Consider the following 19781-nt stretch of genomic DNA (forward strand, 5'->3'; position numbering starts at 1 on the left):
ATCTTTTTCCTGGGTGGTAGCTCCTACTATAGAACCTAACCATGTAACTACAGCAAGGGTTATTTTTCCCTATATGCAACACCTTGCACTTGTCCACATTGCCATTTGGATGCCCAATCTTCCAGTCTTGCAAGGTCCTCCTGTAATGTATCACAATCCGCTTGTGATTTAACTACTCTGAATAATTTTGTATCATCCGCAAATTTGATAACCTCACTCATCATATTCCTTTCCAGATCATATATATATATATATATATATATATATATATATATATATATATTGAAAAGCACCAGTCCAAGTACAGATCCCTGAGGCACTCCACTGTTTACCCTTTTCCACTGAGAAAATTGACCATTTAATCCTACTCTGTTTCCTGTCTTTTAACCAGTTTGTACTCCACAAAAGGACATCGCCTCCTATCCCATGACTTTGTTTTCTTAGAAGCCTCTCATGAGCGACTTTGTCAAACGCCTTCTGAAAATCCAAATACACTACATCTACTAGTTCACCTTTATCCACATGTTTATTAACCCCCTTCAACAAAATGAAGATTTGTTAGGCAAGACTTCCCTTGGGTAAATCCATGTTGACTGTGTTCCATTAAACCATGTTTTTCTATAAGCTCTATGATTTTGATCTTGAGAATAGTTTCCACTATTTTTCCCAGCATTGAAGTCAGGCTCACTGGTCTATAGTTACCCGGATCGCCCCGGAGCCTTTTTTAAATATTGGGGCTATCCATCCTTCAGTATTAATGATAGGTTACAGATTTTAACTAATACATTAGAAATTTCATTTTTTAGTTCCTTCAGTACCCTAAGATGCATACCATCCGGTCCAGGTGATTTGCTACTCTTTAGTTTGTCAATCTGGCCTACTACATCTTCCAGGTTCACAGTGATTTCATTCAGTTTGTCCGACTCATCTCCCCTGAAAACCATCTCTGGAACTGGTATTTCCCTAACATCCTCATTAGTAAACACGGAAGCAAAGAATTAATTTAATCTTTCTGCAATGGCCTTATCTTCCCTAAGAGCCCCTTTAACCCCTCTGTCATCTAATGGTCCAACCGACTCGCCTCACAGGTTTCTTGCTTCGGATATATTTTAAAAAGTTTTTATTATGGGTTTTTGCCTCTATGGCAAACTTCATTTGAAATTCTCTCTTCGCCTGTTTTATCAATGTTTTACACTTAACTTGACAATTCTTATGTTTTATCCTATTTTCTTAAGATGGATCCTTCTTCCAATTTTTGAAGGATTTTCTTTGGCTAAAATAGCCTCTTTCACCTCACCTTTTAACCATGATGGTAATCGTTTTGCCTTCCTTCCACCTTTCTTAATGTGTGGAATATATATGGACTGCACCTCTAGGATTGTATTTTTAAACAATGTCCATGCCTGTTGAACACCTTTAACCTTTGCAGCTGCACCTTTCAGTTTTTTTCTATTTTCCTCATTTTATCAAAGTTTCCCTTTTGAAAGCTTAGTGTTAGAGCTGCAGATTTACTTATTGTCCCCCTTCCAGTTATTAGTTTAAATTTGATCATGTTATGATCACTGTTGCCAAGTGGCCCCACCACCGTTACCTCTCTCACCAAATCCTGCGTTCCACTAAGAATTAAATCTAAAATAGCTCCCTCTCTTGTTGGTTCCTGAACCAATTGCTCCATGAAGCAGTCATTTATTACATCCAGGAACTTTATGTCTCTAGCAAGTCCTGATGTTACATTTACCCAGTCAATATTGGGGTAATTGAAATCTCCCATTATTATTGCACTGCCAAATTGGTTAGCTTCCCTGATTTCTCTTAGCATTTCATCATCTGTTTGGCCATTTTGTCTAGGTGGACGGTAGTATACTCCTATCACTATACTCTTACCCAACACACATGGGATTTCTACCCATATAGATTCTACTGAACATTTAGTCTCTTCTATGATCTTTATCCTGTTGGACTCTATACCCTCCCGGACATAAAGTGCCACACCCCCACTAAGTTGATCCTCCCTATCATTACGATATAATTTGTACCCTGATATAGCACTGTCCCATTGGTTATCCTCCTTCCACCAAGGCTCTGTGATGCCAATTATGTCAATATCATCATTTGCTGCTATACACTCTAACTCTCCCATCTTACTTCTTAGACTTCTGGCATACAGACATTTCAAAGTGTGTTTTTTGTTTGTATTAACAACTTGCTTTTCAGTTGATAGGGATAATTTGGAAATCTTTAGCTCAGGTGATGTTTTACATATAGGCACACGGACTACGTTTGCTTTTAATGGAACCTCTCTGTTGGGATGCCCTAACTCTCCTGTTTCATTAGTATCCTTCAAGGATACATTTCTCTGAACTATGCACTGCTGAGTGATTGTCAGCTTTCCCCTTTGTTCTAGTTTAAAAGCTGCTCTCTCTCCTTTTTGAAAGTTAGTGCCAGCAGCTTGGTTCCACTCTGGTTAAGGTGGAACCCATCCTTTCAGAAAAGTCTCCCCCTTTCCCTAAAAGTTTCCCCAGTTCTTTACAAAGCTGAATCCCTCTTCCCTGCACCATCATCTCATCCACGCATTGAAACTCTGGACCTGTGCCTGCCTCTGGGGACCTGCATGTGGAACAGGAAGCAATTCAGAGAATGCCACCCTGGAGGTTTTAGATTTCAGCTTCCTACCTAAAATCCTAAATTTGGCTTCCAGAACCTCTCTCCCATATTTTCCTATGTCGTTGGTGCCCACATGTACCACAACAGCCGGCTCCTCCCCAGCACTGTCTATAATCCTATCTAGGTGACACGTGAGGTCTGCCACCTTCGCACCAGGCAGGCAAGTTACCAGGCGATCCTCACATCCACCAGCCACCCTGCTATCTACATTTCTAATAATTGAATCACCAACTATGATGGCCGGCCTAACCCTTCCCTCCTGGGCAGTAGCCCTGGGAGACTTGTCCTCAGTGCGAGAGGACAATACATCACCTGGAGAGCAGGTCCTTGCTACAGGATCACTTCCTGCTACACCAGAGTGATGTTCTCCTACTGGGTTGAACTATTCTCACTGTGTCCACTCACGTTATGTAGAAATAGAGTCCATATGTGCCCCCCATTCTTGATGCAAGGCATCTTTCATTAATATTGACCGGTAATCTGTAGATTGAAATACTTTGACTACAAAGAATGAACATAAAGACCAAAATGGCACATCCAGCCTGTCCAGTAGAGATTCATCCTCTTTTAGTAAATATATAAAAATCCCAAATACAACCCAACAACTCCTCCCCCCTTGGGTCTTCCACCCAGTCTCTCAACCCTCCAATCATACCTGTCCCAAGTTCATCATGGTCATCACACTCTTGGCCTCCCTCCAACCTGCCTACCTTGAAATGTAATTTCTCTGACTTTAATTGTTTTTCCATTTACTTTGTAATGCTTCTTTCCTTGTGCTCCCATTACTATAAAGGCATTTAAACCAATGGTGAAACCAAACCAGGGAATAATCCACAAACCACAAGAAGAGTAATTCTGCATGTAAACGACATCCAAGGGAAAACGAGCAGAAAAGTCCAAAGTCCACACGTTGGTTAAATGAATATATTACTCATTTATTTGTTACGGCGACTCCACAGATTAAACGCAGTTCTGATTTGTTGAAATATAAGAACTGCGTTTAATTTAATCTGTGGAGTCGCCGTACCAAATAAATGAGTAATACATTCATTTAACCAACGTGTGGACTTTGGACTTTTCTGCTCGTTTTCCCTTGGATGTCGAAACCAAACCAGAACAGCTGCCAATTTGTGCCCTGCACCTTAAATGGCTGAAAGAGAATAAAGCTGGTTATTCACCAGGAAACATGAGTGTATTTTCTTTATTAAAAGAAATTGCCAATGTGGAAGGTTGTACAGAACCTGAAACATTCCCTTCATGAGCTGGAGAAGGGCTTAGGGATGATTAATATAATACAGCTTTCCAGCACTGGAGTTCAAAATATCCCATCAGTCTTAAAAACATTGTTGTGTGAAGCTAAAAGAATTTGGAGAAACAGAATGACTGCAGCAAGATGGGTAAGAACTCAGCTCATCCCAGCGGGAAGCTGCTCTCCTCTACCAATGAAGGCCTGAAGGGGGCGTCTTCTCATCTTTGTTGCTTTCCAAGGAGAAAGGTGGAATTCGGACATCAAAGTGGGAGCCATCGGGTCTCTCGAAGCGGAACGTCCCCCTGCAGAACACAAGGGCGAGTGTTTAGGAGCTCAATGTAGTGCCTGCCAGCTTGTGTGTTCTGCACAGGCAGAGGAAATTAACTTTAGTACCCAAAGATAAACCATTTTCCCTGGAGGTGATTTATCATTAAGTTGCAGCCTCATTTTCGGTTCCCATTATCAGTATTACAGCAACTAAACAAAAGACAATATAACCCCCTGAGAAGACGCAAAAGGAATTCAGTCACAGCATAATACGGCAAAGTTACAGTGAGCCGAAAAATAGAATTCCTTTTATATGCAATGCACATGTTCCATCATGCATACACGATCAGAGCATGGAGGAAAGAAAGAATACAAAGTTTAAGCAATCTCCAATTCTCACAGCAAAAGCTATAACTTTCCACAGAGGACCAATCACTGGATGTGCACAAGTACAGCTTGTATCCTAATAGGGGAGCAATCAGCAGGGAGACCTCAAAATAGTGGCCTAATCCTTTCCTCCAGGAGGGGAGGGATCAACATCTAAAGACACTTAAAGGAAAAGCTGTAACAGGGAGGGAGGGAGGGAGGATGGCTCTTACCACATGTGTCCGCTGGATGCCTGCAGGGATACATGACTGCTATACTGGAATGCGGGCTGTTCTTTGGAGAGGATGGGCTCCTGCAGAGAGAAGATGAGATGGGTGAGGTAGGCAGGGCTCAGATAGGCTCAATATCTGCTCCCAATGAGATTCTCTTCTCTGTGTCGGCAGAAAATCTTCCAGCTCAAATGGAAGCAGTACTGAGATTCTGCTGCCTTGAGCCTGTGTTCATAACTGCCCAGGGATGTCCCCTATTTTAATAGACTCCCCCCCCCCCCCCCTGTTCTTGGTCTGGTCACTGGAGAACATTCGTATAGTCAGGAGCCATGCCCCAGACCTCCTCCCAGAACCTGTATCACTCTAAAACCAACCAAGTGTCACAACTTAACAATACTCCCCCAGCCCCCTTCACAGGGCACATGAACAATGCCTACGTAACATTCCCAGCAAACCCAGGCGCAGACGACTTGATCCGGGAATCGAACTAGGGACCCTCCACCTAGCAGCACAAGAGCTGGCATGAAAAAGGATTTCATCTAGTCAGGATTTTCTTTTTCCTACTGCATTTGCCGTGTGTTGAGGGGAAAAAAGGAAGAAAAATGAGTTGCCAGACTACTTCAGTAAATGGACTTATTAGGAGCTGCTTTTCTTTTTATCAAAATAGAATTCCTGATTTAAAGGCAAAATATTACTGAAACAGATGATACTGGCTGATAAGGACCACTTGGTCCCCTCAGTCTACCCATCTGTACCTGCCTACTGTGCTGTCACAGATTCTAATGTTTAAAAGCACTTGACAGAGCACACAATATCATAAGCATTTGAGCTTTTTGCAATAAAAGGCATAAATCATGCTGCTCAACTTGTGCCATTCTCCCTTCCACCTTTCGTCAATCTCAAAACATGAATTCAGAGATCTTCAACTAGGAAAAATACTGCAGGGAATCCAGGATCCTCACACAAGACTGTAGAATCAGCTATGGCTATGGAGAACACTGCAGGAAAATGTGGGACCCTTAGAGGTGTGCAGTACTGGGAAGCAATGAGGGATACTCACCCGTCCCACAACCCCACGGCCCCGGACAGTCTCCAGTGTTCCAGACAAGCTAAAAATCCTCCAGTGTCGTTCTCGGAGCTGAACTACTTCATTTCCCAAATTTTCCAGGCGGATGCAGTAGCGCCACTGTGCAGAGGCAAGCCAGAGCCATTTAAGCACTATTTCTTTTCAAAAGGAAAACCATAAATAAAAAGATCACACTTGGAAACACACTCACCCAGTACACGTGCGAGTTCTGCGCCTCCTGCAGAGCAAACAAAGTTTCTTGCTGAGATGTCAGCTCATTACATCATCGATACAGGCCAAGATAAAGGGCCACCTCCTCTAGAAAAGCAGGGATGCCCTGATGTCTCTTTCTCCCACCACATAAGGCAGGGGACTTACCCTCATGCCCATGTAGAAGGGGATGACTGTGATGCGGATATTTTCGGTGGTTTCTCTGTGGACGTCTGACAACTCCAACCATGGGTGGTTTTTTTCTTGCCATGCACGCAGTGTCTCCCTTGCTGCAAATGGTGGAACTATGGAGATGGAATAGGACATTTTTTCTGCTAAGAGAATTACTAGATTCCAGGTAACAAAGTTACAAAAGGGAGGTCTGAATCCACTACATAGTGAGAAACTGTTTTTGCTATAATGAACAGAGTGGTGATCACACTTTCCCATGCCTAAAGAATATGGCTGAGATCTGTCTGCAAACCCTGAGTCATCACCTGAATGATGCAGCTGAGATCCACCATGACCCTATTTCCCAGCACTTCACTGAATCCCACTGCTAAGCAACCATGTCCTGTTGCAACAGTCCTTTAATTAGCTAGGTCTCATGGCTTCCATATGGGGATGGTTCTTCATTGGGGTGCAGGAGAGGACGTTACCTTTTGTCTGGTCATAGCCCAAGAACCTCTCGAACAGCTCATGCTGAATGGGTACCTGGTCACTGGAGTTGTACGGCAAGATGTCCTCATGGCTCACATAATCCAGCCCTGCAGAGGAGGCGACACATGACATGCTCACTTTTGATTTAATTAGTCAGCATCAATCTGACTAAATCCTTTATCAAATGTACTGAAATTACACCCAGCACAAAAAAGTCAAAAAAAAGTTCAGTCTGGAATACACGTTGCTACACCTACACACAGCCATCCTCATAGTGCTCAGCAAACACAAGTCTTTACCCACCTGGAATAGCATAAAGTGCCCGGCTGTCATCATGATTTGCAAGAAACGTTACAGCTTCTGTCTGTGACCTCTGAGACTGAGAAGAAATGAGAACAGATTACTGCTCACTTTAAAAACGAAACAAGAGAATCTTTAATATTCCTGAGAAGGCTCCTTCACTGTCACAGTCTCCCCTCATCAGCAATTCTTAATTCTTTACTCTATCAATGTTTCAGATAAATACTGTAGAAACATGACAGTAATACCAAGAACTATAACCAGAATCCATGAGAAGGAAGAAAGTCAGACTACTCTTTCCTGCAGGGTATGGAAGCAAAGAGGTCTCTCAGCTCCAGTCTATTCCACTGCAGCAATCAATGTTACTCTGACACTGCCTTTGGTGACAATAATGGAGAAATGACTACTTACCTGATAATTTTGTTTTCCTTAGTGTCGACAGATGGACTCAGGACCAGTGGGTTATGCTCCCCTGCCAGCAGATGGAGACTGAGCAAGCTGACGTCATAGTATATATACTACTGCAGTGACACCAGCCTGCCAGTATTCTCTTCAAAAGCAACTGTAGACAGACTAGCAAAAAACTTGATTAAAAACAGTCAACCATTACTGTACTCAAACAAGAAACACTGAATTCAAGCAAGGAATGTATATATATCCCACTCTAGGGACTGGATGAACACTTACCAATCTCCTGGAACAAGTAGCCCCACAGGAGGATCACTGACAATCATTTGGCAGCCGAGGGCAGGAAGCTGAATCCATCTGTCTATACTAAGGAAAACAAAATTATCAGGTAAGTAGTAATTTCTCCATTTTCTAGCATGTAGACAGATGGACTCAGGACCAATGGGATGTACCAAAGCTACTTCCGAGTAGGGCGGGAGGCTGCCAATGGTCCAGTCAAACCTGCACGTGCAAAGGCTGTGTCCTCCTAGGCCTGCACATCTAGACTATAAAACCTGGAAAACGTATGTAACGAAGACTACATCGCAGCTCGGCAAATGTTAATGGGAGACAAACAATCTAAGCTCCACCCATGACACTGCTTGAGCCCTAATGGAATGAGCCTTAACCTGAGTAGGCAATGGCTTTCCAGCATCCATGTATGCGGCCGTGACTACCTCCATAATCCAACGAGCTATAGTAGCCCACGAAGCAGTTCACCCTGCTTCCTTCCACCATGAAGGACAAACAGGCAATCCATCTTTCAGAAAGGTTCAGAACCTCCAGATCATGCACAAGTTTCTTGACATCTAAAGGACGCAGGAGATACTCCTCTGCATCCCTGACCTTATCTAGGGACGGCAATGAAATTGACTGATTCAAATGAAAGTCCAACGCCACTTTGGGCAAAAAGGATGGAACAGTACGCAGCTGTAACACCTGAAGAAACGGCTCCCGACAAGACAAGGCCTATAGCTCGGAAACTCGACATGCAGAACAGAGAGCCACCAAGAACATTGTCTTCAAGGTCAATAACCGCAAGGAAAGGCTAAGCAGCAATCAGAACATGGGGCCTGCCAAGAAGACAAACAACAAATTAAGACTCCACAAAGGGGTTGGTAACCAAGGGAGGCCGAAGATGCTTCACTCCCTTCAAATAATGGGCCACATCAGGATCAGACTATATGGAATCACCATTCACTGGGCCCCGGAAAAAGGCAAAAGCCACAACTTGTACCTTCAAGGAATTAAGGGCCAATCTTTTTTTTTTAATCCATCTTGCAAAAATTCCAGAATGAGTGGGATCTTGACAATGAGAGGAAGACCCCGATCCTCACACCAGGCCTCAAACAAACATTTTCCAAACCCACACATAGGCCAAGGAAGTGGAGAACTTCTGAGCACGGAGCAAGGTAGCAATCACCGCAGAATATTCCCACTTCAAAAGGCGAGCCCTCTCAAGAGTCAAACCGTAAGACAAAATAGAGTCGGATCTTCGTGAAGGACAGGTCCCTGCTGCAACAAATTCTTGTTCGGTGGAAGGCGAAGGAGGTTCTCCACCAGTAGTCTTCTCAGATCTGCATACCACGGTCGTCTGGGCCAATACGGTGCCACCAAGAGTACCATCCCCCTGTAGCCTTCGATCCTGTGAACCATCCTGCCCAACAAGAGCCATGTAGGAAAGGCATAAAGCAACGTGTCTTTCGGAAAGACTTGTATGAGAGCACCTATGCCCAGGGACCACAGATCTCTCCTGCTACTGAAGAATCGAGGAACCTTCGCATTGTGAGAAGTCACTGGCAGGTTTAAGAATGGAAGACCCCAGCGATCCACTATCAGCTGAAACGCCTCATCCAATAAAACCCATTCTCCTGTGTCCAGACTATACTTGCTGAGAAAGTCTGCTCTTACGTTTTCTTGCAATGTGAAAGGCCAAGATCATCTGTAGATATCCTTCCACCCATTCCATAAGTTGGTCTATTTCCTACGACACTTGCTGGCTTTTGGTACCTCCCTATCGATTGATGTAGGCTACCATCGTTGCATTGTCCGACATCACTTGGACTGCTTGACCCTGCAGTCTGTGGCTTTACTTCAAGCATGCCAGCCAGACCGCCAGGCTTCCAGGTAATTGATGTTCCAGAGGGACTCTTCGGCAGTCCAATGCCCTTGGGTCGTCAGCTCCTGACAGTAAGCTCCCCAACCCTGGAGACTCGCATCTGTCGTAAGTATCAACCAGGTCGGGGAGATCAAAGAAATACCCTCTCTCAGATAAGCCTCCTGCAACCACCACTGGAGGTGAGAGCAGATTTCCATCAACAAGTGAAGCCGAATCGAATAGTCCTGAGACTGTAGGTTCCAACGAGACAGCAGTGAACAGTGAAGAGGACGCATATTTGCCCTTGCCCACAGCACCACTTCCAGGGTTGCTGCCATCAAACCAAGCACCTGTAGATAGGACCACACTGATGGACATATAGTGCTCACCAACTGACACACTCATGACATCAATTTCTGAATTCGAACTGCTGGCAGGAAAACCTTGTCCTGCCTCTTGTTGAACCGAATACCCAGATATTCCAATGACTGCGATGGCCAGGTTCACCACCCAACCAAGCTCCTGCAACAAGGAGATCACCTTGCGGGTCACTAGGCGGCTCTCTTCCCGAGACTTGGCTCGAATCAGCCAGTCAACCAAATATGGGCGTACCATGATGCCATCTCTTCTCAACGCCACTGCTAATACCACCATGACCTTGGAAAACGTTCTGGGAGCGGTGGCTAGACCAAAAGGCAGCGCCCGAAACCGATAATGGCGCCCCAGCACCGCAAAACGCAGGTGCTCCAAACAGATGGGAATATGAAGGTAGGCCTCAGACAGATCCAGGGTGGTACTACCTACTTCTTCCTTTGGGAGTGGCAAAGAGACAACATGAACACATCCCCAGGAATACTGCGAAATTCCAGCGCATATTCTTCTCGTATCATCTCCAGGACCCACTGATTTGATGTGATCTCAACCCACTGATAAGAGAGAGGGAGGTGTTCCCCTATCTCTTGTTCCCGAAGGTGGGTTGGCAAACCTTCATTGGGAAGCTTGGGAGGATCCCTCCCCACCCCTCTCGAGCCCACTCATCTCTTGGGCTGTCTGGGAAGAAAAGACTGAGACCTACCAAAAGGCCAAGTCCTCTGAAAGGTCGACCCTCTGTAGGAATGAAAATGCTTGGAACCTCGGACATGACCACTCATACCAGAGAGGTGTTGCAACTGCTTCTTATTCTCCGGCAACCGAGGGACCGGAGATTCTCCCCCATTACTAGCCAATTTCTCCAACTCGCTTCCAAACAAGAGCAAGCCTTTAAAGGGCATTTCTGTAAGATTAGCCTTGGAGTTGGTGACTGCTGACCAATGTCAGAACAATAGTTGACGCCTGGCCGCTACCACCGAAGCCACTCCTCTGACCGTGGTATGGACCAAATCGCAACCCACATCAGCTAAAATGATGGTAGTGGGTTCCATAACCGCTCTGGAATTCACTCTAGAATCATCAGCTTCCTGAAAGAGAAGCAGTCAAGATCATGCCACTAAGGCACAACAAGAAGCTATCAGTAAAGTCATCGCCACTGCTTCAAAGGCTTGCTTAAGGATAGCCTCAATCCGCCTATCATGCACATCCTTCAGGGCCACTCCTCCCTCCACAGGGATAGTTGTCCGCTTAGAAACAGCAAAGACCAGAGCATCCACTTTGGGAAAATGTAAACGCTCCCTCACTGCTGGGATCCAGGGGGTACAGGCCTTCCAATATCCGACCCCCTTTGAATCTTTCCTTTGAGGCTCCCCATTCAAGCTCAATCAACTCCTGAATGGCATCCATAACAGGGAAAAAAAAACAAGAGGCTTTATGCAAGGAAACCAAAATAGGATTCTTCTTCGGTTCAGACATGGAATCTGTAACAGCAACACCCAGCATCTTCAAAGTCTGGGAAATCAAGCTTGGCAGTTCATCTCTATGAAAGAACCGTAACATGGTCCAATACAGTTCCAGCCCCAAAGGAATTTCCCCATCTTCAAAGGAATCAGGATCTGCCTCATCATCAGTGCCATCCGAGATTACCTTCAGCAAACAGAGGCATGCTTCGGTGCCTAAACATAGGGCTGGATGAGGGAGGGGCCACCGCCTGAGAGTCCGACCTGACAAGAGTGGGCAAAGCTGAGGACTGCACCTGAAGAAAGAATTGCAAATCTTGAAAAAAAACTCCACCCAAGAAAAAGCAGCAAGATCCAGGCCAAATCAGGAAGAAACAGGAGTAGGGGCCCACTGAACTGCCATCCCCTGCGGAGAAACCAGTCAAGGAAGTTCCAAGATCCAGCATACCTCCAGACAGATCCTTAACCAGACCATCATCAGGCTGGGAGAATCCAGACTTGGTGAAACCAGAGGAAGCCAACTCTCCCTGAGCCTCTAAACAGCGCTGACACAGGTTAGAGGACACATCAGGCTGAGATGCCTGAATATGACAGGCAACACAGAGAGAAAGGTATTTAGGTTTCTTGCTCACTGGCTCCATCAGTGCACAGGCAACGGAGAATGTGCATCCAGCTGGCTAGGGCTGAAAAAATATTCAAGCACACAAAATTTATGCACACAAAAACTAGGAGCCCCAAAACACACACACACACACACACTCACACACACAAACTGTATGTCAAGGCCTGGGCACACTACCAGAGCGTAGAAATTTGGGCGTGCAAAAGGTGCTCCTAAAACTGAGTGCACCACACGTGCACAGAGCCAATGCACTGTGCACACTGACATCATATAGAGGGCAATAAGGCATGCACAGAAGTGCACAAAAACACTGCTGCAGCCTATCATGCAGCATGCAGGCAAAAAGCCTAACTGTGGGCCTAGCCCACCAGGGACGCTCAACCTGCTAGGCTGCCTAGTTCCCCTAACCTCCATGGGAGTGGGAACGAACGTTGGAACGGCGCACCGAGCACAGAGACCAGAGGAAGTCCTGTAAACTCCTCTATACTGTGTCTTACACATCTTTAAAATAAATTTTAAAAAAACGTACCCAAATTCAGCTCTTACCGGCTGAGTAGAGAGACAGTCTCCGTCTGCGGGGGGAGAGGGTATGTGCCGACACTGCCACACTCAACCTCCTGCATCCACTACCTTTAAGCTGTATAATCAGCTAAGTCCACTCCAGGACAAAGTACACATCTGAGAGACCATGGAAACCACCTCAGGAATTCTCAAGTGGGGGAGGGACCATTTGGTATCACCACTGGAGACTGGGGCTTTTCTTTTTCTATGTTAAATTCTCCTTCCAAAATCTGAAGCAATCCCCATAGGAAGATGCACATCCACCATCTGCTGGAGACTGAGAATACTGGCAGGCTGGGGTCACTGCAGGGTTATATATAGTGTGACGTCAGCTTGCTCAGTCTCCATCTGCTGCCAGGGGAGCATAACTCACTGGTCCTGAGTCCATCTATCTACATGCTAGGAAAGTGCCCTTTCTTGTTTCTCAGTATGATCCTAGCACTATTGGAGAAATTACTTACCTGATAATTTCGTTTTCCTTAGTGTAGACAGATGGACTCAGGACCAATGAGTATAGTGTACTCCTGATAGCAGTTGGAGACTGATCAGATTTCAATCTGACGTCAGTCCTAGTACATATACCCCTGCAGGAAGTGCAGCTCTTCAGTACTCTCCTTGAAAAGCATTGTGGATATATGTATGACTGAATAATTTGAATAACTTGATTATTTTATAACTTGGATAACTTGCTTAACTTTATAACTTTGTTAACTTAATTAATTTGAACTGGTTGAATTGGCTATAGCTGGAGACCGCCAGTGTCCTCAACCGAGAAATGTTGACACCCGGTAGGATGGGTTTCCTAGATGAAGGAAAGCATGACTTACCCTTGAATCACTCGCTCCTGGGGATGTCCCCCAAGAATTCCATGAGTAACGGCAGCTGTGGGTGGGATGCTGAGTCCATCTGTCTACACTAAGGAAAACAAAATTATCAGGTAAGTAATTTCTCCATTTCCTAGCGTGTAGCAGATGGACTCAAGGACCAACAGGATGTATAAAAGCTACTCCCGAACCGGGTGGGAAGCTGCCTGTGACCCACTTAGTACTGCCCTTGCAAATGCTGTGTCCTCCTGAGCCTGAACATCCAGGCGGTAAAACCTGGAGGTGTGGATGGATGACCATGTCGCCGCCCTGCAGATCTCGGCGGGTGACAGCATCTTGGTTTCCGCCCAGGACACTGCCTGGGCTCTAGTAGAATGGGCCTTGATTTGTAAAGGCGGTGGCTTGCCTGCTTCTACGTAGGCCGCCTCGATGACTTCTTTGATCCAGCGGGCTATGGTTGCTTGCGAGGCCGCTTCCCCCTGCTTCTTCCCGCTGTGAAGGACGAATAGATGGTCCGTCTTTCGTATGGATTCCGACCTTTCCAGTTATTGGACTAGGAGTCTGCCGATGTTGAGATGGCGTAGACTTCGAGCCTCTTCCGAATTCTTATGCTCATCTGGCGATGGTAGCGAGATGGTTTGGTTGAGATGGAAGTGAGACACCACTTTGGGGAGGAACGACGGAACTGTGCGTAACTGAATGGTTCCCGGAGTGAGTCTGAGGAATGGCTCTCGGCAGGACAGTGCTTGTAGCTCGGATATACGACGGGCTGAACAGACTGCCAGCAGGAATGCTGTCTTCAATGTTAATAGTCGGAGAGACAGGCCGCAGAGAGGTCTGAAGGAGGTTCCTGCTAGGAAATCTAGGACTAGGATGAGGTTCCAAAGAGGCACCGGCCACTTTAGGGGTGGTCGGATCTGCTTGACTCCTTTCAGGAAGCAGGAGACATCCGGGTGAGAGGCTATGCAGCCGCCCTCGCTCTTGGTTCCGTAGCATGACAATGCAGCCACCTGTACCTTGATGGAGTTGAGGGACAATCCCTTCTGTAGTCCGTTCTGTAGGAATTCCAAAATCGCAGGAATTTTGACTGAGCGTGGTATGATGTCGTGGTCCTCACACCAAGCTTCGAATACTCTCCATATCCTTATGTATGTTAGGGATGTGGAGAACTTGCGTGCTCGGAGTAGGGTGTCAATTACTGCCCCCGAGTATCCGCTCCTCCTTAGGCAAGTCCTCTCAATGGACAGACCGTAAGAGAGAATCGAGCTGGATCCTCTTGGAGGATCGGTCCCTGTTGGAGCAGGTCTCTGTGTGGAGGTAGCGGCAGGGGGTTCCCTGTCAGCAGTCTTCGCATGTCTGCGTACCATGGTCTTCTTGGCCAGTCCGGGGCCACTAGAAGTACTGGTCCCTGTGGTGTTCTATCTTGTGGATGATCGCGCCCAATAGGGGCCATGGCAGGAAAGCATATAACAGTCTCCTATGGCCAGGCTTGTACCAGGGTATCGATTCCCTGGGACTGGGGTTCCCTGCCTGCAGCTGACGAAACTGGGTACTTGGGCGTTGGACCAGTTTGCCAGAAAGTCCATGGTTGGTGTTCCCCAACGGTTTACTATCAATTGGAATGCTTTGGTCGACAACTTCCATTCTCCTGGATCTAGACTTTCTCTGCTGAGGTAGTCCACCGCGATGTTGTCTTTCCCGGCAACGTGGACGGCCGAGATCTCTTGAAGATTAACTTCCGCCCATGACATTAGGAGGTCTATTTCCAGAGCCACCTGTTGGTTTCTGGTTCCTCCCTGACAGTTGATGTAGGCCACTGTTGTGGCGTTGTCAGACATTACTCTGACTGTTTTGTCTCTGAGTCTGTGACCGAACTTTAGGCAGGCTAGTCTGACTGCCCGGGCTTCTAGGCGATTGATGTTCCATCCCGACTCTCGTTTAGTCCATTGCCCTTGGGCGGTTAGCTCCTGGCAGTGTGCTCCCCATCCTCGTAGGTTGGCATCAGAGGTGAGTAGGATCTAGGTTGGTGAGGATAGTCTCGTTCCCTGGCTCAGATGGGCTTCTTAAAGCCACCATTGTAGTTGGGCCCGAACTCTGTCCAGGAGCTGAAGCTGTACGGTGTAGTTCTGGGACAGTGGATTCCATCGTGATAGTAGTGAGTGTTGTAGGGGTCTCATGTGAGTTCGTGCCCATGGGACTACTTCCAGTGTGGATGCCATGAGGCTGAGAACTTGTAGGTAATCCCATGCTGTGGGGCGAAGTTCGCTCTACAGGGTTTGTAACTGGGTCATCAGTTTTGATCTCCTTGTCTTGTTTGGTGTCGAACCGGACTCCCAAGTATTCTAGAGATTGGTAGGGCTGCAGGCAGCTCTTGTTTGTGTTGACCACCAACCCGAGGCTCTCCAGTAGAGTTTTGACTCTGTTGGTTGCCTGGTGGCTTTCCTCTGGGGATTTCACTCTGATCAGCCAATCGTCTAGATAAGGGTGCACGCGGATTCTTTCCTTCCTTCCTCAGTGTTGCTGCCACCACCACTATGATCTTGGTGAACGTCTGGGGGGCAGTGGCTAACCCGAAAGTAGTGACTGGAACTGGTAGTGACAGTCCAGGATCGAGAAGCGTAGAAAACGCTGATGCTCTTGATTGATCGGAATGTGTAGGTAGGCTTCCGACAGATCCAGGGAGGTAAGAAACTCTCCCGGTTGTATCGCCCTTATTACCGAGCGTAGGGTTTCCATGGGGAAGCGAGGAATCTTCAGGTGACAGTTGACCGCCATGAGGTCCAGGATAGGTCTGAACGTTCCTTCTTTCTTGGGAATAATAAAATAGATGGAATAATGGCCAGTATTTATTTGTTTTGGAGGCATCGGTGTTATAGCCTCTAAGGCTAGTAATCTGGTCAGTGTAGCTTCCATTGCCATTCTCTTGGAAGGATCGTGGCAGGGAGATTCCACAAACTTGTCCGGAGGGAGGTGGTGGAAATCCAGGTAATATCCCTCTCGAATGATGGATAGGACCCACTTGGCCGTAGTTATCTCGACCCATCTTTGGTAGAATAGGGCAAGTCTGCCCCCTATGGCTTCTTCCTTTGGATGGGTCGGCTGATTTTCATTGTGGGGTGTGGCTGGGGCCGAGCTGGCTCCCCTTTTATTGTGCTTGTTCCGAAAGGACTGGTTCTGGCTTGCGGGGCGGGCCGCTTGGTATGAGCTTCTATATGGGTTGAAGCGCTGTGATCCTCTGCCCCTGGAGGTCTGGGGGAAGGATCGCTGGTTTCTCTTATTCCTGTCCTCCAGTAGCTGCGGTAGTGGGGACTCGGCCCATTTGTTGGCTTGCTTTTCTAGTTCGCTTCTGAACAGGGGCATTCCCTTGAAAGGCATCCTTGTGAGTCTCGTTTTGGAGGATGTGTTGGCTGACCAGTTTCGGAGCCAGATTTGTCTTCTGGCTGCCAGGGCAGACGAGACTCCTCTAGATGCTGTGTGTGTACCAGATCTGAAGCAGCATCCGCGAGGAATGATACAGCTGGTTCCAGGGCCTCCCCAGGAGTGTTGATCCTGGTCTGTGCTAAGCAGGCACGTGTCACCACGGCACAGCAGGCCACGATCTGTAAAGACATAGCAGAGACGTCAAAGAACTGTTTGAGGATAGATTCCAGACGTCTATCTTGAGCATCCTTGAGTGCTGCTCCTCCCTCCACTGGGATAGTAGTGCGCTTCGAGACCGCGCAGACCATGGCATCCACTTTCGGACATGCCAGGAGATTTTTGGCGGCTGGGTCCAGAGGGTAAATGGTTGCCAGAGCCCGGCCCCCTTTGAATGTAGTTTCTAGGGGCATCCCATTCCAGGTCAATTAGTTGCTGGACGGCTTGTAATAGTGGGAAATGGCAGGAGGTCTGACGGAGTCCCTCTAACAGTGGGCTCGTCTTAGGTTCCCCCGAGGCATCTGTGCCCGGGATGGCAAGCTCTTTTAAGCTGTGTGTGACCAGGTCTGGAAGCTCGTCCTTGGTGAAGAAGCGTCTCATGGTTCGATGGTGTTCTGTCCCCAGAGGGAGTTCCCCTTCCTCCAGGGGTTCTGACTCCTCATCTGAGTTGTCCGTGTCCCCGGAAGTGGGGCTTCTGGGCGGTGGGATCACTTCCCTGGGCATAGAGGGTCCCGGCATGTTGAGGTCTTCTGGTGGAGCCTGTGGCCACATTATGGGAGGCCCTGGTTGCATGTGGACGAAGGTATGCAGGCCTTTGAAGAATTCCACCCAGGAGATAGAAGCTGGGTCTAGACTACGGGGTGCCATGTCCCTGGGGAGCCCCATTTGAGGGGGGGCCTCCGCTGTGTAATGCTAGGTCCGGCGTACTGCTCGAGAGACGGGTCCAGTACCGGCAGGGGAGGGCCATGAGCTGGGTCCCCCTAGGGCCTCTTCGCACTGTATACACAGGGCCGTGGCCTCCTCATGCTGTGCAGCTCTAATGTGGCATGCTGGGCAAAGGCCCTAAACTTTGAGTTTATTTTCAGGTGGTGCCATGGCTCGGGCGCGTACAATACAGTTATGTGCTCCGGTGTATGTGGGTTTGGTGCACGCGTGCAGAGAGATCTGCGTGCTGTTGTGCGCACAGGTCGAAATTATGCGCCCGGCACAGTAAGTGCGTGGCTATGCGCTTCGCTTGTGCGCCTGGTACTTATGCGCACGACGTTGTGTGTACACAAGGTATTTGTGCGCACGGATCGATATGGCGGACAGGGCGGCGAACAGAGCCAAAATGGTGACGGCGACCACGCGGACAATATGGCGACCACCTCGGAGGGTCTCCACGTGGGAGGACCCTCTGATATGACCGGGGTCTAGCCCTGCTAGGGCCGATCAACCCGGTGGCACTGGTCCCGGCTGGCGACCTGTGCGTCTCCTCGAGCTTCGGAGACCGGAGACTTTTAAATAGATTTCTACCTTACCTTGTCTCAGCGCTTCCCGATTTCGTTCCGGGCGGTCTCCGGCTGCAGGGGGAGAGGGAAAATACCTTCACCACCGCACTCTAGGTTGCACCCGCTGCCTCTCAGCCTCACCCGATGTCGGGGACTAGGTCCCCGCCGAGGTTCAGCCGCCGGTCCGAGGCTTACTTCAGAGGGATCACGGAAATCACCTCGGGAAATCTCAACTGGGGGAGGGACCCAACGGGTGTCACCGCAGGAGAGCAGGGCTCGTCTGTAGAGGTAAGATTTCTTCTTAATTTGGTTTTCTTTGGTAAAATTACTCTAACGCTGTGCTAGCGTGCATAGAGTCCCTAACTGCTATGGAGATGGAAAATACTGAAGAGCTGCACTTCCTGCAGGGGTATATGTACTAGGGCTGACGTCAGATTGAAATCTGATCAGTCTCCAACTGCTATCAGGAGTACACTATACCCATTGGTCCTGAGTCCATCTGCTACATGCTAGAAAACTAGATTTACAAACACAGACAGAAAGAACCTCACATTCACTAACTGCTAGTAACTTACTATGTGTGGACAGTCCCGAGCATCTATCAGCACTTGGTAGTAAGTGTGGGTTTTGCCTTTGACTTCTTTAGATCCGTGACCTGCCGAGTTCTCTGTTCTAGAAAGAAATGATTTCAAGCATGAAGAGATGTATTAGGCACATACAGGCTGCTATTCCATTACCAGGAAGAAGCGTTATATGGCTGTTAACCAATATGCCACAAGTTTTACCTGCTAAGATCCCATACCCACCATCTCATGCCTCCCTAAAAACTTGGCGGATCTTAACGGAAAATGTCCATTAAGCTGGACTGAATGGCCACTGTCAGAGAGAGGATGCTGGGCTGGTTTGATCTAATTCAGTTCACCATTTTAATGTTCTTAACTCTCTACCAGCGGACTCCCATTAGCCCGCAACAAAGCTTAATGTGAACAAAGTTTTCAGGGGTCACAATAAACATAAGAAATGTTAGAATTGGCCAGACCAAAGGGTCCACAAATCTCAACATCCTGTCTCCAACAGTGGCTAATCCAGGTCACCAATACCTGGCAGGATCCCAAAGAATAGATCCAATCCTTTTTGCTTATAACTAAGGATAAGCTGTGGCTTTCCCAAGTCTACATGATTAATAACTTATAGACTCTTCCCTCATGAATCTGTCCAAACACTTTTTAAACCCAGCTACTCTACTTCATCACATCCTCTGGCAACAAATGCAGAGTAAATTGGTTAGTTACTCTTTCAAAAAAATACAAAAAGTAGGGAATATTCCATGAAGTTAGTAAGTAGCACATTTAAAACAAATCTGAGAAAATTATTTCACTCAATGTACAATTAAGGTCTGGAATTCTTTGCCAGAGAACGTGGTAAAGGCAGCTAGAATAGATGGGTTCTATCTACTGTTTGGGATCCTGCCAGGTACTTGT

The 19781-nt window shown here is 47.3% G+C and overlaps 1 protein-coding gene across 1 annotated transcript in view; it reads right to left on the minus strand.

Moving 5' to 3' along the window:
* Positions 1 to 3845: 3845 nt before the first annotated feature.
* The window catches only part of POLDIP2 (DNA polymerase delta interacting protein 2), a 35027-nt gene continuing 19091 nt past the window's right edge, over positions 3846 to 19781 (minus strand). The window contains exons 4-11 of the mRNA XM_029611369.1: positions 18876 to 18972; positions 7016 to 7091; positions 6712 to 6819; positions 6221 to 6357; positions 6054 to 6080; positions 5837 to 5962; positions 4780 to 4859; positions 3846 to 4215 (exon numbers count right to left, since the gene is read on the minus strand). Coding sequence (XP_029467229.1) covers positions 4101 to 4215; positions 4780 to 4859; positions 5837 to 5962; positions 6054 to 6080; positions 6221 to 6357; positions 6712 to 6819; positions 7016 to 7091; positions 18876 to 18972 — 766 coding nt within the window. The 3' untranslated portion in view covers positions 3846 to 4100. The remainder of the gene's footprint in view (positions 4216 to 4779; positions 4860 to 5836; positions 5963 to 6053; positions 6081 to 6220; positions 6358 to 6711; positions 6820 to 7015; positions 7092 to 18875; positions 18973 to 19781) is intronic.

The sequence above is a fragment of the Rhinatrema bivittatum genome, chromosome 8 (assembly GCF_901001135.1).
Source record: "Rhinatrema bivittatum chromosome 8, aRhiBiv1.1, whole genome shotgun sequence".
Classification (NCBI taxonomy): Eukaryota; Metazoa; Chordata; class Amphibia; order Gymnophiona; family Rhinatrematidae; genus Rhinatrema; species Rhinatrema bivittatum.